This window comes from Trichechus manatus, unplaced genomic scaffold (assembly GCF_000243295.1).
Source record: "Trichechus manatus latirostris isolate Lorelei unplaced genomic scaffold, TriManLat1.0 scaffold00047, whole genome shotgun sequence".
Classification (NCBI taxonomy): Eukaryota; Metazoa; Chordata; class Mammalia; order Sirenia; family Trichechidae; genus Trichechus; species Trichechus manatus.
Genome location: NW_004443983.1, coordinates 13,531,706 through 13,555,232, shown reverse-complemented (window position 1 = coordinate 13,555,232; position 23,527 = coordinate 13,531,706). Strand labels below are relative to the sequence as shown.

The 23,527-nt window shown below is 36.3% G+C and overlaps 1 protein-coding gene across 17 annotated transcripts in view; it reads left to right on the top strand.

The window, feature by feature from the left end:
- Positions 1 to 23,527, top strand: part of FER (FER tyrosine kinase) — a 492,503-nt gene that overhangs the window by 155,498 nt on the left and 313,478 nt on the right. For 13 of the 17 annotated variants that reach the window (XM_023731992.1, XM_023731994.1, XM_023731996.1 and 10 more), the window contains one exon: positions 4,322 to 4,511. In XM_023731992.1, the coding sequence (XP_023587760.1) occupies positions 4,322 to 4,511 (190 nt within the window). Of the gene's footprint in view, positions 1 to 4,321; positions 4,512 to 7,851; positions 7,894 to 10,967; positions 11,085 to 13,208; positions 15,475 to 19,363; positions 19,407 to 23,527 lie in introns of those variants that run through there. The other 4 variants (XM_023731999.1, XM_023732000.1, XM_023732003.1 and 1 more) reach the window with 4 other exon arrangements.

Here is a 23,527-nt window from a genome sequence, read left to right as displayed (position 1 = left end):
TTATCTAGATCTTCTGGATAACTTGCTGCAGCTTCTACATCAGCACTTGCTGCTTCAGCTTGCACTTCTGATGTTATGGAGATGGCTTCTTGCTTTAAACCTCATGAACCACCTTCTGCTGGCTTCAAACTTTTCTTCTGCAGCTTCCTCACCTCTCTTAGCCTTCATAGAATTGAAGAGAGTTATGGCCTTGCTCTGGATTGGGCTTTGACTTAAGGGAATGTTGTGGCTGGTTTGATCTCCTTTCAGACTGGTAAAAATTTCTCTATTATCAGCAATAAGGCTGTTTTTGTTTTCTTAGCATTCATGTGTTCACTGGAGTAGCACTTTTAATTTCCTTCAAGAACTTTTCCTTTGCATTCACAACTTGGCCTACTGTTTGGTGCAAGAGGTCTAGCTTTTGACCTGTCTAGGCTTTTGACATGTGTTCCTCACTGAGCTTAATCGTTTCTGGCTTTTGATTTAAAGTGAGAGGTGTGCCACTCTTCCTTTCACTTGAACACTTAGATGCCATTGTAGGTTATTAAGTGGCCTAATTTCAGTATTGTCATGTCTCAGGGAATAGAGAGGCCTGAGGCAAAGGAGAGAGACAGAGACGGGAATGGCCTTGTTGGTGGAGCAGTTAGAACACACACAACATTTATCGACCAAGTTTGCAGGTTTATGTGGGTGTGGTTCATGATGCCCCAAAACAATTACAATAGTAACATCAGAGATCACTGATCACAGATCACCCTTATAGATATAATAATAATGAAAAAGTTTGAAATATTGCAAGAATTACCAAAATGTGACACAGAGACATGAAGTGGGCACATGCTGTTGGAAAAATGGTGCCAGTAGACTTGCTTGATGCAGGGTTGCCACGGACCTTCAATTTGTAAAAAATGTATTATCTGCGAAGTGCAGTAAACTGAAGCATGATAAAACGAGGTATGCCTGTGTATGTGATGTTTCTCCCCAGGAAACAAATTCAGCACCCAGGGATTTTAATGGGAGCTGGTCATATAGGCACTTCTGCCTAACACATATCAAAATTTCAGACTCCCAGAAAATAAGCAGATAATTATGTTCAGTATAAACCATATTGTTTGTACAGTCTAGGCACAGTGAGCCAGGCTAATCAGTTAGGGAAAGTTTTATATCAGTATAGAGAACTTTTTTTCCAGCCAGGTTCCCAGATGCTAACCCAGGGCCAAGTTTGTTAGCAGGGCTTTCTAAGAACAGCAGCCTCAAGCCTGGTATGTTAACTCTTTTCTGCACAGTATGTCTGTCCCATCTTCCTATAAGCAGAAGACCTTGTGATGTAGTTTTGTAAGCTGCCCAAATCATCTCACAAAAGCAGATGTAATAACTAGCATACCCATTGCTGTCGAGTCAATTCCGACTTATAGCGACCCTATAGGACAGAGTACAACTGCCCCATACGGTTTCCAAGGAGAGGCTGATGGATTTGAACTGCCAACCTTTTGATTAGAAACTGAGCCCTTAACCACAGTGCCACCAGTAACTAGGATAGCAAATGATAGAAAACAAAACAAAATAAAATCCACAGACAGCATGTTCAACATACGAGATGACAGGATATTCCACAAACCCCCAGAATATGAGTGTGAGGGGCCGCATGACTGACAGTAGCAAGACTCATGCAGGGAAAGCAACTCTACATAAGAAGCAAAGAAAGGGAAAAAAAAAAAATTAAAAAAAGGACTTAAGATAGTCATAAGAGCTGGATCTTGGATGGTTGTAAGAGCAGAAATATGAATGAATCTCTAAAAGGAAGAATCCACGCTTGGAGTGGAGGACTTAATGACCAGATCTTAAACTAATAATCAGAATTGGTAGGGGGCTATGCAGGCTCCCACTAAGGATGAGAGAAAGTGGATTCTTCTAGTTACAGAATTGTTTTAAGTCATTTTGGAAGACCCTATTCATTATCAAGGCTAACATAAAGGTGAAATAATAGTACTACATAGAAACTGTAAATACCATGGGAAGTCACTTTTGAATACAGAATTCTTTCTCTAAACTATAATATATATGACTTGCAATTTTTTTTTTAATTACAACTTTCTATGATGGTTCAGTCTTTTTTTTTAAATTTGTTTTGTATTTGATGAAGTTAAAACTAATTCGTTCATGTCCTTTATTTAACTCAGTCTTTTTTTTCTCCTGGCTGCACTTTGCTTATAACTCTTTTAATTTTTTTCTCCCTAAATTTCTAGTTTTACTTGGAATTGGTTACTGCTCAACAGTGAAACCCCTTCTGGTTTGGTTTTTTAAAATGAACCTTAAATGTATATGGTCTCTATTGGCATTTGTACTAGTTTCCTATTGCTGCTGTAAGAAATTACCTCAAATTTAGTAGCTTAAAACAATACAGATATATTTTCTTACACTTCTAGAGGTCAGAAACCTAAAATGAGGTTTATGGGCCTACAACCTACAATGGTGATAAAGTTGGTTCTTTCTGAAGGCTTTAGGGGAGAATCCATTTCGTTGCCTTTTCCAGCTTCTAGAGGCTTTCCTCAGCCCTTGGCTCTTGGCCCCACATCACATTGCCTTTTATCCTTTTGCTTCTGTTATCATATTGAGTTCTCTGACATTGCCCTTCTTGCTTCCCTCTTATAAGGAAGCTTATGATTACATTAGATCCACCTGGATAATTCAGGATAATCTCCCTATCCCTAGATATTTAACTTAATCACATCTGCAGAGTCCCTTTTGCCATGTGAGGTGACATATTCACAGGTTCTGGGAGAAGGATGTGGTCATCTTTGGAGAAGGAGGGCATTATTCTGCCTACCACAGGGATTAAGATAGAGTGAAATGTGTGCTTTTTGCTCACATAAATAAATATTCTTTGAATGATGTTCGGATGTTCAGTTCATATTTACATTTTGCAATTATTGTGCCTGTTGGCCATTTCCTATTTCATTTTTGCAAAGCTTATTTTTATTCTTTAAATTATTAAATTTTGCATTTTTTCCAAGTCTTTATGAAATTTATTTGTAAAGGACTACTGGTAACAGTAATGCTTCTAGAGTGTTATTTTCCAGTATACTTTTCTGTTGATTTTGCCCACATTTGTAAAATCATTCACCTTTTTTTTGACTGATCTGCAGATATACATGAAAATGTATTTTTACCATCTGTCTTAGTTATCTAGTGCTGCTGTAACAGAGATACCACAAGTGGGTGGCTTTAACAAACAGAAATTTATTGTCTCACAGTTTAAGAGGCTAGAAGTCTGAATTGCAGGTGCTGGCTCCAGAGGAAGGCTTTCTCTCTGTGCTGGCTCTAGGGGAAGGTCCTTGTCTCTTTTCAGCTTTTGTTTCTTGGTTCCTTGGAGATGTTATGTGGCATGGCATCTCTCTTCCCTTATCTGTACTTGCTTGCTTGCTTGCTTGCTTAATCTGCTCTTTATATCTCAGAGGTTGATTTGAGACACACCCTACACTCAAATACTGTCTCATTAACATAAAGAAAACCCATTCCCAAATGGGATTACAACAACAGGTATAATTTAAAAAAAAAAACAAAAACATTGCCCTCCAGTCAATTCCAACTCATAGCCACCCTATAGAACAGAGTAGAACTTCCTCATAGGGTTTCCAAGGAGTGGCTGGTGGATTCCAACTGCCGACCTTTTGGTTTGCAGCGGAACACTTAACCACTGTGCCACCAGGGCTCCAAACCACAGGTATAGGGGTTAAGATTTACAACACATGTTTTTTGGGGGCACAGTTCAATCCATAACGCCATCTTACCTTGGAAATTGTAATTTTTTTTCTTAAACTATTGTCTACTTTGCACTCCCCCCCCCCCCACCAATTGCTCCCTTTCTTGTTCCCTCTCTCCCTGGCTCCCTTCCTGGAGATGCAAACAAAGTGCCCTCAGGAAAGTTTAAATGCATTGTGAGGGTTATCTTCTCCAAGATCTGGTTCTTAAAAACTTATATTCATGAAAGTGATTGTTTTAAAAATCAACTTTCTCTGAAGAAATTCGCTGAGAAATCAGAATTGCCTATCATAAACAGAGTTACCAACTATTAAGCCAACCAGAATGCCATAATATATTTGAAAGCATCTTACATTTGACATTTGTTTCCAAACATTTCCTTATATTTCATTAATGCTAACATTTAACTAGTGTGACGACTTGATATCTGTTCAGGTTCATATTATGCTTCCAAAGAACTCTTAAAAGGAAAAAAATGAAAGAAAATGAAAGCATAATATACATATATGTTGTTTCCTTTAACTTGTCTTTATTTTGTAAAGAAGTTGAAATAATTTGTATTTAATTTATTGTCTTTTAGTATTGTGCTTCTGCTGAGCCAAAAACAGACACTTGAAGAGCTGAAACAGTCAATCCAGCAGCTGAGATGCACTGAGTCAAAGTTTGCAGCACAGAAAGAACTACTAGAGCAAAAGGTGCAAGAAAATGATGGGAAGGAGCCACCTCCAGTAGTAAATTATGAAGAAGATGCACGATCAGTTACATCTATGGTAAGTGAAAGAGTAATCCAATGAAGACTTTGAAATGGTAATGTCCAGGCAATAAGTGAATACAAGAATTAATTCCAGTTTGCTAAAACAAATAATTACTCTTGTTAATATGCAAGTCCTAGTATAGTTGTCTTCAAATGAAAGGTAGGTCACCTGGAGACCACTTTTAGGAACCACCTATAAAGTCATTGAAAAAGGCTCTTCTCTTTCCCTTTAAAACTGAAAACAGAGACTACATTCTTACATTTCTCTCCATTCAGCCTCCTTGCTGTACCTTGAACGGTCCAGATGTGCTCTTGTTTTACAGCCTTTGCAAGCCATTTGTATTTCCCGGGAAAGAGCATTCCAGCTAGAGGTGCATCCATTGCAAAGGGAATGAGGTTAGAGAAGTAATGGGGAACCAGATCTTGGAACCTTGTGGGCCATAGTTAAGGACTGTGTCTTTTCTCTGAGTGAAATGGGGAGCCACTGGGGATTGGAGATAATAACAGAGCAATGATATGCTCTGACTTTTGAATTAAATGGATTACTATGGCAGCTGTTTTGAGAATATACTTAAAGGGAGCAAGGATGGAAGAATGAGACTATTGCAGTAACTCAAGTGGTAGAAGATGATAGTTGGAGCAAGCATGGTAGCACTGGAAGTGGTGAGAAGTTCTCAATAAATAGAGGGAAGTGTCTATTCTTTTTTTTTTTTTTTTGTAAGTCAGAAGTGATTAGGTATAGGACTCACCCTGCCTTGGTATGACCTCCATAACATGACAAAAGAAAACCCTATTTCCAAGCAGAATCACATCCACAGGTACAGGGGCTAGGACTGTAATACATGTTTTTGGGGATACAGTTACATCCATAACACCCCCAACCCTTTGTCTCTAAGGCCTTTAAGGAAGAATCAAGAAAGAGAGAAAAGGAGAAATATAAAGAAGGGAGGACAGAAGAAAGGTGGCAAAAGAAATATGTGAGGGAGTGAAGTAAAGAAAGGTTAGGAGGATGAAAGGTAAGAAATAGGAGAGAAAAAAGAAAATATGGAAATAATAGGTAGGAAAAAGAAAGAAAAAATGGGACTAGGAAAAAGGATATGGTGGAGAAGAATGCAGGAGACAAAGGCTTTTCATTCTCTATTCTTTCCCTGCCTTATCCCATCATGTCCCTGTCTGACCCAGCTTCTGTGATGGAATCCAGTTCCTTCTTCCCTCCTTCTCTGATTTCCGGGTTTCCATTTTTTACTATTAGCTTGGGAACTTTTATTTTTTTTAAATTTTTTAAAACTAGGATTGTACAAGATAAGAATTTGTAGGCAAAAGGCATTGGTTATATGTGACAGTGACTTACGCAGTGTTTTGAATTTAAAATAAAAATATTTCATACTCATAAATATGAGAAGAGGGCTATACAGAAAAATAGTAACGTCCAGGGTTCTAGATATTAATAAAAAGTAAAAGAAAAATAAAATAAAAATATTTACTGAACAAAGCTAACTTAAAGGTGTCAAAACTTAGTTTTTTGTTTCAGATACTTAGTAAAATTAATTCTCCCGTTTGATTCAAGTCTTAGGTTAAGAGCCAAATTATAATATTTTAAGAAAATTTGTTTCTATGTAATTATTAGAGCCCTGGTGGCACAATGATTAAGAGCTCACCTGTTGACCAAAAAGTCGGCAGTTCAAATCCGCCAGTTGCTCCTTGGAAACCCTGTGGGGCAGTTCCACTCCGTCATATAGGATTGCAATGAGTCAGAATTGACTCGACGGCAGTGGGTGTGTAATTATTTGAATAACACCAAATTAAGGTGTTGATTCCCAAAAGTTTTTATTGGGAAGTATTGATTAAGAAAAAAAATGAAATGGAAAACTTGGACATTTACCCTAATAATTTAGTCCCCTAAACACAAATCTGGAATATTATTATTTATTGTAGCATTTTGGGGTGGAGGGTGGTACATGGATGGGTACAGACTTGCATTATACTCATAGTTACTTCAGTTTTCTATGTTGTGGATATTTAGATGTAGCTTATGTTAGCTGTGTTTAATTATTACAGATATTTCTACTTTTTGATATGGTGTCTTTTTCAGTTTTGTTACTTATAAAATATTCATACTGTTTGCCATTTATTAGTTCCCAGTGTAGGTGTATTATTAGAAAAGAAAATTGCTAGATAACTCTGTTATGTTCACTCATGGTTGAAAGACATAAGATGAAATTCAATCATCACGAAAACTCTTATTGAAGTCCGTTTTTTGACCTCCCATTGTGTATAATAGAATTATGTGAAGACTTTTTCCTGTAACTGTAATCATATTTCATATCTTATTTGATCATGTTTTTCAGGGCTTAATTCCTGAATTTAAATCCAATAAAGATTAATTGAACAACAGATTCTATATTTTAATCAGATAGCATTTTCTAGTGTGGTACATTATTTTCTTTCATTTATGCAATTGTCTTAGTGTATTAAAAATGTATTTAATCAGAAAGGTTCTTTGCCAATTGCTTTTGATAATAATGAAAATCCATGAAGTATCTCTTGATTTCAAAGAAATAATTATATATGTGTGCGTGTATATATACATATACATACATATATATATACATATATATACACGCACACATATATGATGTACAAACATGTTGATTCTGACTTCACTAGCTATTTAACTTACAACAGAAACTGATGTCTGTGTACTTTCTAGCATTTGATAACAGCATCCAATTTAGAGGTATTTTCATTTAGCAGCTTCTAATTATAATTTTGAAAACAGTGCTGGGAAATTAAATAAACCATTTGTTGTTAGTTACCATTGAGTCGGCTCTTACTCATGGGGAACCCATCCATATACAACAGAACAAAACATTGTCTGATGCTGTGCCATTTGTACAGTCACTGGTGTGCTCGAGTTTATTGTTGTGGCCGCTGTGTATTTTGAGTGCTTTCCAACCTATTGGGTCATCTTCCAGCACTATATTGGACAATATTCTGTTGTGATCCATAGTGTTTTCATTAGCTAATTTTTGGAAGTAGATCACCAGGCCTTTCTTTCTAGTCTTTCTTAGTCTGGAAGCTCCTCTGAAACCTGTCCACCATGGGTGACCCTGCTGGTATTTGAATTACTGGTAGGATAGCTTCCAACATCATAACAACATGCAAGCCACCACAGTATGACAGAGTGACAGATGGGTGGTGGGAATAAAGTATATTAGTTTCTGTTTTGAAAAGTATACCATGCATTTAAGGTGAAAGATTAACTTGTGCAGATATATAAGATATTACACTGGTCTTTTGTTTTTCATAGGAATTTAAAAACTTAATTTAATTTTTATGTCTGCTATTCCTTATAGGATTCTTGGATATTTTGGAGATGTTGATTTTGGGGTATGTTGCCTTTTTCCCATTTACCAAAGACAGAGACAGCTTTGACTTCTTCCTGAGCATCTGTCCAGTGTGATTTGTGATCAGAAACACTAAAAAACAACACAAGGGAACCTTTCTGTGACCTTCCAGTTTTTCTTTGAGTCCATCAAAACTGATTGGCAGGAAGTGAGAAAGAGCTGCTGCTTTATCACTTCTAAAAAAGGCTTCCCAGTAGAATGACCACTTCTAGGAACATAATGGCAGGGAACATAATGTCACCTACTCTAGGTAATCAGGCCTTCATTTAAGTTGTTAGGCACTCTGGGAATATGTAAACTTCAGATTACAAGGCTTTTTTTGGTATAGATTTAATATTTTCTAGTTTGTGTACTTGTGTGACTTTAGTCATTCATTCTATTCTTGCCTTATTCCCCAGACTATATGAGGTAGCTAATGACAACAACAAAATTGAGGAAAATGTAAATAGAAAATAAAATCAGAACCAGTATATCAAGACTAGGGATCCTCAATTCTATTCCATTGATCTGTATGTCGATCCTATACCAGTTTGGTGGTTCCTAAAAAAGTTTAACATAGATATGCTATATGACCCAGAAATTCCACTCTTAGAATTTAACCCCAAAGAATTAAAAGCAGTGTCTCAGACACATTTACACCAGTTTTCTTTGCAGCATTATTCATAATAACTAAAAGTTGGAGATAACCCAAATGCTCATCAACAGGAGAATGGAGAAACGAAGTGTAGTATACACATACAATGGAGTAGTGTCCAGCTGTAAAGAGAAATGAAGTTCTGATACCTGCCACTATATGGATGAACCTTGAAAACACTATGTTAGGTGAAATCAGCCAGATGGAAAAGGACAAATTTTATCTGATCCCAGTTATATGAAATATTTAGAATAGGTAAATCCATCTAGACAAAAGAGGATTTTATTGGTTACCAGAGAATGAGGGAGACAGTGAAAAGGAGTTTAAAAAAAAAAAAGAAAATGAAAAGAATAGTAGATAATTTTTTTTTTTTTTTTAAAAAAAAAAAGGCTTACTGGTCATGACAGCAGTAAATCTGTGTCAGTGCTTTCTTTCCTAACTGTCATGGATTGAATTATGTTCCCCCAAAAATGTGTGTATCAGTTTGGCTGGGCCATGATTCCTAGTATTGTGTGGTTGTCCTCCATTTTTTGTGATTGTAATTTTATGTTAAAGAGGATTAGGGTAAGATTGTGTAACACCCTTACTAAGGTTACATCCCTGATCCATTGTAAAGGGAGTTTTCCTAGGGTGTGGCCTGTACCGCCTTTTATCTTACAAGAGACAAAAGGAAAGGGAAGCAAGCAGAGAGTTGGGGACTTCATACCACCAAAAAAGCAGTGCTGGGAGCAGAGCATGTCCTTTGGACCTGAGGTTCCTGTACTGAGTTGCTCCCAGACAAGGGAAGACTGATGACAAGGACCTTCCTCCAGAGCCGAGAAGAGAAAGCCTTCTCCTGGAGCCGATGCCCTGAATTTGGACTTGTAGCCTACTAGATGGTTGGAGAATAAATTTCTCTTTGTTAAGGCCAGCCATTGTGGTATTTCTGTTATAGCAGCACTAGATGACTAAAACACTAACCATGTAGTATGTCACACCTGAATGAATCCCCTAGATCCCTAGTTAGCTGTAAACTGCTTACAGAAAACCTGGTTTATTTTCACTAAGAGGTATGTGTATGCATGCTGTGTGAGTAAGGTCATTTCACAACCATGGCTGGCATCACTAACAGATGCTAGTAAGCAGAATTATTATTGTGTCCCTTTTAGAAATATGGTCAACCTTGCTAATCTGTGCTCATGATCTGGAAACCCCAGCATTTTGAGGATTAAATGGCATGAAAATAAATAATATAATGGATGGCTATAGAAGTGTATAATATTTGTTTTGTAATAAAATGAAGTGGGACCCTGCATTGGCATGACATTTCCATGGCACCAAAAGAAAAAAATAAAAAGACTGGGGAAGCACTGTGTAGACCATAGCATGTATAGTTCCTATGCCTACCCATTCCCAAACCCATTGCCATCGAGTCAATTCTGACTCAAAGCGACCCTATAGGATGAGTAGAACTGCTCGATAGGGTTTCCAAGGCTGTAAATCTTTACGGAAGAAGACTGCCACATCTTTCTCCCACTGAGTGGCTGGTGGATTCAAACTGCTGACCTTTCGATTAGCAGCCAAGCGCTTAACTACCATGTCACCAGGGCTCCTTGTTACTATGCCAGAGCTATTATTTCGGTTGTAAGCTTCCCAAAGGTCAAAATGAGAAAGGTGGTAAAGTCATATAGCTCTTACTCTTAAAAGAGAGCATGTCACATTGCAGAGGAAGCAAAGCTTTTTCATTGTATTTGGTACTAATAGAATTTCTTACTGGAGGCTTTAACACTGAACTCTGCAGTGACTGTGTCCTTGGCAGTATCAGTACAGCTAATGCAGGATATTTGTATAGCTAATGAAGGAAGGGGATTCACAAGGCCATTCTTGCAGAATCTCGAATTCCCCAGTGGAAGTGGAGACCATAACACCAAAATCACTTCTCTTGGGGCCTAAGAATGCAGCTATCTGATAAATTGATTCATCAGACTTTTAGAATAATGTATGGACTGAGTGTGCTTTTAACAGTTCTCTTAGTACTACTTCTCCCAGCAGAAGTTTAGATATGCAGTAGATAATTGTATTCTCTGGGAAGGTTCTCTATTACAGGTATTCTATCTGTACTTGTTTGAGAATGGATCTGTAAGACTGGAAGGATTTATTAATAAATCCACTGGCTTGTTTTTTAAAAACTGATGACATATATTTTCTTTGAAAATACTGGAAAGATTTTATATATTAAAAAATAATTTTTTATACATCTGTGGAAGGTAGAACAGAAGTACTGAACAGTTAACTGGGATGTCCCGTGAAACCATGACCCTAAACATCCAAACCAAAGCACCAAATCCCATGAGGTGTTTGGTTGTACATAAGCAGCTCCAGCAGCTACTCTTTGTTGTTGTTGTTGTAAATATATTTATCACACAACTTTTGCTAATTTAACTTTTAACAGGTGTACAGCTTACTGACAGCAGTTACATTGATTGGCTGTGCAACGCTACCCTTAATCTATGAGATTTTCCATCGCCATGAACCAAAACTCAGTACTCCGTAAGCAACTTGAGAGATTGGATAGGAACCTTAGGGAGCAGTGAGTTTATGTTAATGGGGGAGGAACAACTCGGAAAAGGAGGGTGAGAGTGATGGCACAACTTGTAGAATGTAATCAGTGTCACTGAATTGTACACGTAGAAACTGTTGAATTAATGTACGTTCTGTGTATATTCTCAACAACAAATAAATTATAAAAAAAATCCCTATGCAGTTATTCAAAGCTTGTTTCCTGTTACAGTTTTTAAACAATATTCCTGATGATCAAAGGAAATTGATAGTGTTCAACTTTTGCTTGTAATTTTCATGATATATTTTACTTATTAATGTCTCATTATTTTCTAGTTTATAGTTGGTTTTTCTTAATTATGTACATTATTATTATTTTTTGTTTTATATATAATCAACCTTTCTGTAGCTTTTGAAGATAAGTAGATTTTTAAAGAGTGCTGAAAATTTAGCTATTGTATGAAACACGTTTCATTTTGGAGGGAGGGTTCTTCTAAACAAATTTATTTCGTATTTATTACAATTCAGAATTTCCAGAGAGGTCATCCTTTGAGAGACAGTTAGTTTGATTCATTAACATTTGGCAATGTTAAGTCATGTGTGTTAGGTTGTTTTAATATGTCATTTAAGGAAAATTACTGAAGGAAAGGAACTGATTCTTAATTGCTACTTATTTTATGTGAGACAGAGGCCTGGTGGTGCAGTGGTTAAGAGCTTGGCTGCTAACCAAAAGGTCAGCGGTTCGAATCCACCAGCCGCTCCTTGGAACCCTATGGGGTGATTCTAGTGTGTCCCACAGGGTTGCTTTGAGTTGGAATCGACTTGATGGCAACGGGTTTGGTTTTTTTAATATGTGAGACACCGTACTAGATATATATCATATTATTTATACTGACAAACAATCCTGCAAGAAAGGAGTTATTATTCTTACCTTTAAGATGAGGATATTGAAACTTGAAGAGATTAAGAAACTTGACAAATTCAAACTCAAAATTTTTTGAGGCTAAGGTTTAAATTTTATCCAAGCAGTCTTGCCTGTGGCTAAGCCTACAGATGTGTAGTCAGAGACCTTAGTTCCGATACTCTCTATGCTATTAACAGTATGACCTTGGACAAAGTCACATATTCTTTCTCAGATAAGTTTCCTTGTTGGTAAATTTTGGTTATAAAAAAGTTACAGAAAAAACGTATAAAAAATTCATAGACTTGATTTAAAAATTAAATGAGATAATGTTTGTAAAATCTTTAGTAATGTCTGACACATAGCTAAGCTCAATAAGTGGTAATTAAAATGAAAGAAAACGTTACCATTCCACTTCCTGAATGTGGTTTTCCAGTGTTTTTATGTTGGAGGCTACATTGTGCTTTAAAAATATTTTAGTTCTTTTAAATAATCTAATACGGAAAGGTGGTAAGAAATTACCAACTGTTGGAGCTCAGTGTAAGAAAAACTAAATTCTGAAATTGAGACATTTTATCATCTTATGTTTTAAAAATAAAATTAAACAAACGCATACAGTTTAGAAATTTATATGTGAATGCCTTCTATTTTTAACATGCCAGCCAGAAGTCATCATTCTGCAACATTGTTCTTGAATATATAGAAATCATGCTTTAGTTATTCGTATCATTTTAGTTTTTTTATTATATCACATATAAGGTAGCTTTTTACCTCTTTAAAGTGTTAAAAAAGCAAAGAAGTCACTTTGAGTACTACGTGCACCTGACCCAAGCCATGGTATTTTCAGTGGCCTCATATGCATTCAAAAGCTGGACAATAAATAAGGAGGACTAAAGAAGAATTGATGCTATAATTATGGTGTTAGCAAAGAATATTTATATACCATGGAGTGCCAAAAGAACAAACAAATCTGTCTTGGAAGAACAGCCAGAATGATCCTTAGAAGCAAGGATGGCGGGACTTCATCTCACATACTTTGAACATGTTATCAGGAGGGACCAGTCCCTGGAGAATGACATCATGCATGGCAAAGTAGAGGGTCAGGGAAAAAGAAGAAGATGCTCAGTGGGATGGATTGACACAGTGGCTGCAACAGTGGGCTCAGACATAGCAATGATTGTGAGAATGGCATGGAAGTTTGTTTTGTTCTGTTGTACATGGGATCACTATGAGTTGGAACTGGCTCGATAGCACCTAATGTCAACAACAACAAGGTAGTGGTATGACAGTTCATTTTTATGAATAAGACACTTTTAACATGAACTTCATTTATAAAGATTGGCTAAGAATTTGCTCATTTCATTCAGTAAAATAATTGGACTAATAACCTTGAATTTTACTTCTTAAAGCCCTGAAATCTGCAACTCATATAGTCTTTCACTTTTCAGTAAGTTGTGTCACTTTTAATCTGATGATCAAGCCAAAATCTTGGGAATCACCTTTGCATCCACCCTTTTCTTCAAATCTCATATCACTCCATCACCTCTTGTCACCATCTCCATTGTATTCACCCTTGTAAAACCCACCAGAAGTTGTGGCCTGGACTACCTCCGCCAGCCTCTCTGTTCTTCCTACATTTTATTGTCTTCACGGTAAGCAGAGTGATCTCTATGTGTAAATGAGATCTTATATTTCTCTTGCTTGTGATCCTCCAGTAGCATCCCTATGTAACCAGAATAAAATTCTTTCTTTCTTTCTTTTTTTTTTTTTACCATAGCCTAAAAGGTGCTACATGATCTTGTTCCTTTCCACCTTCCCCATCATCTCCTACCACTCCTTCTCATCCACCACACTAGCAATTTTTGGTCTTTTTATTGCCCTTGGTACATGTCAGAGGTTTTATTTATGGCACAAATGATATGTGCTCAACTACTAACCTAACGGTTGACAGTTTGAACCTACCCAATGGTGCCATGGAAGAAAGGCCTGGCAATCTGTGTCCATAAAGATTACAGCCAAGAAAATCCTATGGATTGATTCTACTCTATTGTAGCACATGGGATCTCTATAAATTGGAATTGACTTGATGGCAACGAGTATTTTGAGTGTGTCAAACATCTTCTCACAGGGACTTTCTGATTTCTCTCCCTGGAATATTCTTTCCCCTGTTCTTCACATGACTGACTGGCTTCTTTTCATCATTTCAGCTTACATGTTACTCCTATGAGTGATCTTTTCTGACTACTGTAGCTATAATGGGCTCTTTTATTATCCCTTACCCCTGCTATCATTATTTATCCTATTTCCCTTTTTTATTATATAGCATTTATTTCTAGTATCTTCACCAGTACTATAACTTCTACTACTACTACTATGACTATTACTACTACTAGTTTGCTGGCTTACATTTACTACATGGTAGGTTTGTTCTAAGCATTTCCATGCATCAAATACTTCAATATGTGAAATTATATGTGTTAGCTAATTTAAATATGATGTTTGTGTATGTATGTATGTATGTATGTATGTATGTATATCACCTGTTTCCTCCCTCTATAATTCCTGCTTGCCCCTAAGTCTGTAAACTCTAAAATTCAGGCACTTTTGGTTTTTTTCAGTGTCATGAATAGTGCTTATTATCATAGAACAGATTACCAAAATAGAAGTCTGATTTTCAGATTAAACATTTATGATTTTGAGTTATCTCAAATACCCTACTGCTGCTTTAGCCTGCTGCCTTACTCTCATTGTGTGCACCTGTTGCTGCTGCCTTCAAATAATTTTTAAGCCCACTGGCTGTAAGGGGATTTTTACTGAGATCCTATAGATAATTTGTACATAACTTAGGTTTTAATTTTTTCTCCTTTAAGCAGGAGAATTATAAAGCTTTGTCAAGTTATACCTTAATAGAAAATAATAAAATTAAGAAAGCATTGGATTAAGAAAAGTTTTTTTAACACAGCTATCTGCAAGTTTTTGTTTCAAGAAGTGCTTGAAAATTTGGTCTTAGAGATCTTGAGATCCAAGTGCCTAAAATAGAAAGACTTTTACATGTTATATAGGAAGAATATTAGCTATTTTATTTAAAATATCAACTAGAAAAAAGATTTATTTCTCAAATAATGTATTTTCACTTAGTGCGTGAAGGTTTTCTCTTTTTTGCTCAGTAAACCAAGACTATTTGTTGGATGTATCCTTTCCTTTAATCTAAATCTGACTGATATACTTCCGTGCCAACAGGGGGAGATAGTACCAAATAGGAGGTCCAGATCTGTGCCTCTTCTATCTTGCTTTTACCTCAGACAGAAAAGTCTATGGTGATCACTTCTGTGGGTCCACCATCTCTTATCTAAGATTCGAGATGGAGCACAAAAATAAATGTCTCCATTGTGATAATAAGCTGGAGCCTAGTTCTGACTCCCAACACTGTAAAAAGTGTTCTTTGAAGCTCAGCACTGAGGCTGCAGGTCCTTCTACATCAGAAGTAAAAAAAGATCAGGTAAGGGGAAAGTCTGTCTCAGGTCTGCTTTAGCTAGAGCCCAGAAATTCAGAGTCCAGAAGTCATGTGTTCTATGTTGCCTCTTCAAACAGGAAGAATAATTTTTCTTGATTTCTGAATCTGGTAGTAGATAAAATTCTTTTGAAGGAATACTATCACTCAGATGCCAGACCAAGACCACTTTAAAAAAATCAAAGTGGCTTGTTTTCCATTTCCACTTTATATCGTTTGTTCCCTTTACTCAACTCTTAGATTTGAGAAAAATACATGCTTTCTACTATTCCAGTACATGAGAAGGGGAAAGAGTGCAGTTTTGTTAGATATCTGAGGAGAAGCATTGCTTAGGTTTAAACCTGATGATATTAGGATTTCTGTTTTCCAATTTTCAGTTTCTCCAGTGGCTGGTGAGCTCAATTTCACTTCATTTTTAGTTTCTGTCAGCAAAGGAAAATGATAATATTTTTCTTGAACATAGATATTAAATAATTGGTGACAATACCTGATAAAGCTTTTCATTAGGATACATAACTGTATAGTTTATTACTAGTATTATAATAGCTTCTTAAAGTTTAATTTAGTAACACAGAAGACAACTAATTCCTTTATTTTAAAATATATAACATAATTTTTATGAGTAATAAGAATGGAGCCCGATCTTAAAGCTACTGTGTTGGTAAAGAATTATATTTACATGTTATTTTGCAATTTAAGAGTAATTGCCTGCATCCTGCAAGTCCCTTAATTAATGCCCCAGTATTTTAGGTCATCATTCTTCCAGATTCACTGTACTAAGGAAAAAAAAAAATTCTGGCCTTCAGATAAGAAAGATAAATGTCAGAAGAGAATGTTTAATGATTATATAGCTTCATGTATATTTTTCTTGATATTTGAAGAGAGTTGTAATAGACATACAATTCCTGTTTTAATGTTACTAAATTCAGTATTTGGGTTGTGGTGTTCTAAATATTAGAGTCCTGGAGTAAGTAGTATTCATAAGTGTAAGGATCATTACTTATGTGTGTAAGTTTTTTCCTATTAGTTTAGTAGTTGAATGCAAATCATTTATACCACCTAAAAATCTATAAAAATATTAGAGGATGGATAATCTATGGGAGTCATCTTGTCCAATTTATTATTTTATATATAATAATGTCTCTGAAACCCAGTATAATTAGTCACTTACACAGCTAGCTAGTGACTCACACCAACTCAGATTTTCTTTAGTTTAGAAAAAAATCTTGCTTCTTTTTCATTCTTTATTTTCTGATATATATTCTTTTATGATCCTTCTTATTTTATATTTTTCTGTGTTAATATTCTTATTCTTTTGTACATTTCATTATTGTGTTTTGTAAAACAACTTTATACTTTTTATTTCTTGTTTAAGAAATTGATTTCTGAATCTGGTAGCAGACAAAATTCTTTTGAAGGAATGCTATCACTCAGATGCCAGACCAACACCATTTTAAATCTATTAATATTTTTCTTTTGTATTAGCTCTACTGTATATTTTTCAAAATAAAGTAGAAAAGAATAAAATTTTTATTTTATTACTATTTTGTGTAAATTTCATTTAGAATAAGTGGGATAAGAGTTTTTGTATTAATGACTATCAGGCTCTATCCTCAGGACAGCATTAACTATAAGGATGTACTCTAAGTCTTGAAATTTTAAAACAATTCAACAAGTGAATACTTATTCAACTTTCACATCTGTGAACTTCCACACATAACCATGGTGATTTCTGTTTGGTTATTAGCTAGTGCTGACCTAAATATAATGAGATTTTTAGACTTACGATAAATCTATAAAAGTAATTTTAAACTTTTAAACTTTTACTGTCATCAGTTTGTTCACTTAGATGTTACTACACTCACCTAGACGAGCACATATTCAGAGTCACACATTTCAGCTTATATGGTGATTCCATGCTTAAGGTGATCATAGGAGGGCTTTGCATTCTCTTGGAGTCACTCTTTATTCTCCTTCTTTCATAGGGTTGTTCTGACTTCTTTGGTTTTTAATCTCTGATTTATTTTACAGTGTTTCCAGTGAATTCCTGTCAGCATAGAATACACACTGACCCATGAGAGTTGATTTTAGGCAGGAGTCTTCACTTTTACCAGAACCTGTAGTTCTTGGAAATGAGACCAGTGCAGGCCTAGTCTGTCTTTTTCTGGTGAGCTGTAGTCCCCCGTGCTGCTGCTCTCTCCTCCGAGTAGTATGTCATATTTATACTATGTTATATATAGCAGATCCATTCTCTACTGTGTTTTCACTTCCCTAACCCAGCCTCATGCAGCTCTATCCTCTCAGACTTTTTCACTGTGCCCTCTGGAATTTCATTCTGGTAAGCATACTTTCCTCTGAAGAGAAGATTGCTCATTCTCCCAGTGTTGAGAAGTGGTCCATAATGCTGCCTTTAATACCATCATTCCTTCACTCTTACGTGAAAACCTCTTTGTTTCCAAGGCTTCTGGAATTTGGTTATACTACCTTCTACTCCTTGTCATTGATGAAATCTTTCAAACTCGCGTTCATTCCTTTTTATTCATCAAAGAATGTGGTCCCTGACTGTCTCTTTTTTCACCCTAGTCATCTGGGATAACTTCAGCATTCACATTGAAGATCCATTCTAAAACCTTAGTTTTTAGGTTCATTGAACTAAAATTAGTATTGACTGAAGGGTAGCTCGTCAGCAAATTTAGGTCGAGAGACTTTTTTTTTTTTTAAAGATGGAGGAATATTCTTAGGTTCTTGTTGTCCTTGTTGAGTAACTGGCACTGGACTGGTCAGTAGTGATTATTTTACAAATTTCTTGTTTGATGAGAAAAACTCTTCTTTGGTTAAGCTATGAGTTGGAATCAACTCAACAGCACACAACAATAACAATTTTAGTCATATTTTTGTCACATAGCTGAATGCAATTCTGACTGAAAGAGTAAATAAACAATTAGTGAAGTAGAAAAATTTGGCAGTGTAGTATTGTTATTTTTGTTGTTGTTTGTTTATATGTTTTAGAAAGCACTTGCTCCCAGATCACAGGAGCTTGCTATGACACCAAGTTTATAAAGGTAGAAGAATCTTAGTTCATCAGTAGACATTATGTTAGATTCTAATATTTAAAAATCTGAGTACTGTATCTTACCTTCATAAACATTTATACTTTGAAAGCATGGTACTCTCCCTCCCCTTCTCCCTCTAGTTTCTGGTTGAATTCTTCGGGAGCTTCACTTGCCCCTAATGATTGACAGCCATGTTACAAAATCTTTTAAAGTTGTGTATGAATTTCAGTGTTTGATGATGTGATAACAGTATTTATGAAAATAGTTAAATTGATGAGTTCTTGGGATTTATTGTAGGACTTGATCTTTTTCATTAGAATAGAAACTAAGATTGTAAGGAGTTTGTTTCAAGGGCTGTTAGGGTTGGAGCCATTAGATATGTTCAGAGAAAATAAAGTGCCTGTATATATTTCAGATTGTCTTTGCTAAATGTATAATTTTATGTTATGGCTTTCGATGCTTAATTTCCAATTTCTGATAAAAGATTTATTCTAGCTCTGAGTAGTATAATTTTCATATTGCATATCTCTTGCAAGTATATGTGTTAACACTATTTTTGCTCTTTTATTAAAGAAAAGGGTGAGAGGTGTAGAAAATGTGGCCAAAGTTATAAAATAAACCAGAGAATAGAGGAGATGTGTATACATTAGACTTTATATGTAATACTTCAACAAAATAATCACTGGGGTCTTTATAATTAGTTATCAGTATGATTCTTCTAGGAATTTAAAAGTATTTTACATAATCTTTAGTCTGATTAAGAAATGCATCTAAAGACATACGAGAGCATTGACTATATGATGACAATTCATTCCAAAATATAGACTCTTGTGTCCCTGAGGAAGCTGGAGAAGGAGAAAAGACATGGTATGTTTTTTAGCCTTTTTGCCTAGGTAAGATATTTATTTATTCCTAATGTTATGAAGGTATATATTCTTCAGTAATTAGCAAAAAGAGATTGTTTTGTTTAGGGTAGCAAGAAAGAATTGGCTGCCTTGAAGCATCTCTGTATACCCACCCCCTGCCAAAAAAAGAGTTTGAAATGAAGAGACATTTTGACTGCTCTGTTCCAGAGTGTATTTTTGTGAATCCACCTTAAGTGGTAACAGAACCAATGGCAAATACTTTGTTAGGTAAACCTACATCTTGAACATCAATTCTTCGCATCAACAGGTATTCTCAGATGGAATCTAGAAACCATCAAGATACACTATGTTTTAGAATTCCAGAAATCCTCTTTTTTTTTTTGAAAGATTGGTGTCATGGATTGAATTGTGTCCCCCAGAAATATGTGTCAACTTGGTTAGGCCATGATTCCCAGTATTGTGTGGTTGTCCTCCATTTTGTGATTGTAATTTCAAGTTAAAGAGGGTTAGGGTGGGATTGTAACACCCTTATCCAGGTCACATCCGATCCAGGTCACATCCTGATCCAGTGTAAAGGGAGTTTCCGTGGAGTGTGGCCTACACCGCCCTTTATCTCTCAAGAGGTAAAAAGAAAAGGGAAGCAAGCAGAGAGGGGGGACCTCATACACCAAGAAAACAGTGCCAGGAGCAGAGCGTGTCCTTTGGACCCAGGGTCCCTGAGCGGAGAAGCTCCTAGTCTGAGGGAAGATTGATGAGAAGGCTGACAGAGAGAAAGCCTTACCCCAGAACTGACGCTGAGTTTGGACTTTTAGCCTACTTTACTGTGAGGAAATAAATTTCTCTTTGTTAAAGCCATTTCTCTTTGTATTTCTGTTATAGCAGCACTAGATAACTAAGACAAATGGTTATAAAAATAGAAGGCAAGCTATTAATTATTTTACAATTGTATTTCAGCAATCAATCACAAATCTATACTATCATTCACCTTTGAAATAAACACAGAATGCTTATAAATATGAAGCCCTTAAAACCCACAATTATTTGGTAGTTCATATAAACATTAATATGTAGCTTAGGTTTGGCTAGATGTTAATGCTTGTATTTTATTTTGTAACATAAATTTTTCTATCTAAGGCAAAAAATATGAGTATAGTCTTTAGGGGGTTAAGTGTACAGGAAAGAGTGAATGACAAGCACTGTGGAGTGAACGAGAGGGAGAGGTATAGGTGAGAATGGAGGAGGCTATCATAAGCTTGGGTGACTGAGGTCATACTGGTCACTAAGTGATCAGGGTAGGAGAAGAAGGTCAGAGATAATGATTTCAGTTTGGGATATGCTAAGTTTGAGTTACTGTGAACATTCTTGTAGAGATGATTAGTAGGCAGTATGGAATGACAGTCTGAAGATGGAGAATGAGACTTGAGAGTGACAGTATAATTAAAGCAGGGAGAGGGTAAAGAAAGAGGAAAAAGTAAGATTATTTGAAGTGGCAAGAATGAAGGAGTAAACAAATTCAGTGAAGAGGCAGATAAGTACTGAAATGCCTCTTTTGTCTTTTGTCAATTTAAGAAGTTGGTGACTGTAAAAGGAGCCCTGGTGGTGCAGTGGTTTAAGTGCTTGGCTGGTAACCAAAAGGTCAGCAATTCAAACCCATCAGCCTCTCTGCAGGAGAAAAGACGTGGCTATCTGTTCCCATAAAGATTATAGCCTAGGAAACCCTGTGGGGCAGTTCTGCTGTGTCCTAGAGTCACTATAAGTTAGAATGAACTTGATGGCACACAACAACAAGTGACCTTATTTTGTGGAGTGGAGGGGGTGGGTGGTGGAGGTCAGATTGCAGTGGATATAGGAATGAATGGGGGTGAAGAGGTGAGGTTTCAGTTGAGGGAACTGCTTCAGAACATTTAAAAATAAGGTTTATTTGAGTTTAAGTCCCCTAAGTGTTTCTTATGAACTGTGAGACATTAGACAAGTCACTTCACCTCTCTCAGTTTCCTCATTTGTAAAATGGGTATAATAATAATTACTTCTTGTTATATGGATTAAACGAGAAAATGCAGATAAGTGTCTAAAACTTTGCCTTATACGAAAGAATACACTAAGTAATTATAATTATTAAGAGAAGATGATGAGTGTAGACTACTCTGAGGATTTTGGATAAGCAGGGAAAGAGAGTAAAAAGGTGGTAGCTTGAAGGATAAATAAGATCAAGAAAGTGGTTTCCTTAATTTGTAAAGGATGGGAGAGATGACTTTGCTTACAGATAAGAGAACTAGGTATGAGTAGAGAGGGAGAGATTCAGATGAAAGAGGGGCTAAAGGGAATAACTGATGGAGTGAGATTTATAAGAAATGGGAAGGCATCATGGGATGGATAGAGTTGGCCTTGAAAAGAAGGCAAGCCTTTTCTTGAAGAGAGAGAGGGAGGAAAGGGTGGGTGTGCATATAGATGCATTTGAAAGTATAGGAAAAAAACATTAAATTTAATGAAAATAGTAAGTGTGAGAGACTTCTGGGGTTCTCAGGAGAGAAATCTAAAAAACAATTGGCCATTTGAATCTGGACCATAGGAAACAAATTTGTCTTGGTTGTTACAGAGTTAGGAGTCATCTATGAACACTATAGAAGGGTAGAGATTTTTGTCTGTTTTGTTCACTGATAGCTCCCAAGAGCCTAGGATACTGTCTGGAACGTTGTTGTTCAGCCAACATTTGTTTGAAAGAAATGAAAGAGGTCACACAGAAAGATACTGTAATATGAGAAATTATTTTATCTTCCTATGTGAGGCCAGATAATTGGGGAACACCAGGTGGTGGAGCAAGTAACTCTTAAAATAGAAACTAAGGAATGACAAAAGAGAGGAAAGAGGAAATCCAACAGAACAGATGCCAGAATTTCAGTAAAGGAGCACTCACTAAGAGGCATGTGCTCAGAGACCTTGTATTTGTTTTCTATTGCTGCGTAACAAATTACCACAAATTTAGTGTTTGAAAACAACATCCATTTATTACTTGGCAGTTCTGTAGATAAGAAGTCTGGGACATGGCATGCCGGGGTTCTGTGCTCAGTATCTCGTGAGCCTAAAATCAAGGTGCCAGCTGAACTGCATTTTCATCTGGAGCTCAAGGTCCTCTTAGAAAGTCCTGGTTGTTCCAGAATTCAGTTCCTTGTGGTTGTAGGACTCAGATCCCCATTTCCTTGCTGACTGTCAGCCAGGGCCACTCGCAGTTTTTAGAGTCCATCCAAATATTTTATCATTAAGGGTTTACCTGATTAGCTCAGGCACACCCTGGATAATCTCCTTTTGTTAAAGTCAACTGTGCTATAACCTAATCAAGTTTAAATGTTAGTAAAATCCATCATATTCACAGTCTCAGGGATTATTTAGGATATGTACACTACGGGGCAGGTATTTCTGCCTTCCACAGAGGTCAAACAAGTAGAAACTAAATTGTTGTTGTTAGGTGCTGTCAAGTTGGTTCTGACTCAAAAGAACCCTATGTACAACAGAACGAGACACTGCCTGGTCCTGTGCCATCCTCACAATCATTGCTTTGTTTGAGCCTCTGTTGCAGCCGCTGTGTCAGTCCATCTTGTTGAAGGTCTTCCTCTTTTTTGCTGACCCTCTACCTTACCAAGTATGATGTCCTTCTGCAGGTACTAGTCCCTCCTGATAACATGTCCAAAGTATGTGAGATGAAGTCTCACCATCCTTGCTTCTAAGGAGCATTCTGGGTGTACTTCTTGTTTGTTCTTCTGGTAGTTGATCGTATATTCAATATTCTTCGCCAACACCATAATTCAAAGGCATCAATTCTTCTTCAGTCTTCCTTGTTCATTGTTCAGCTTTCACATGCATATGAGGTGATTGAAAATACCATGACTTGGGTTGGGTGCACCTTAGTCCTCAAAGTGACGTCTTTGCTTTCTTTTTTTTATTTTTTATTTTTTTTTGATGGTACCCATTTTTTTAAAAAATTTTTTTATTGTACTTCAGAAGGTTTACAGAACAAATAGTTTCTCATTAAACAATAGGACACTTATTGTTTTATGACATTGGTTAACAACCCCGCAACATGTCAATCCTCTCCCTTCTTGACCTTTTTTCTTTTTGGTGAAAATA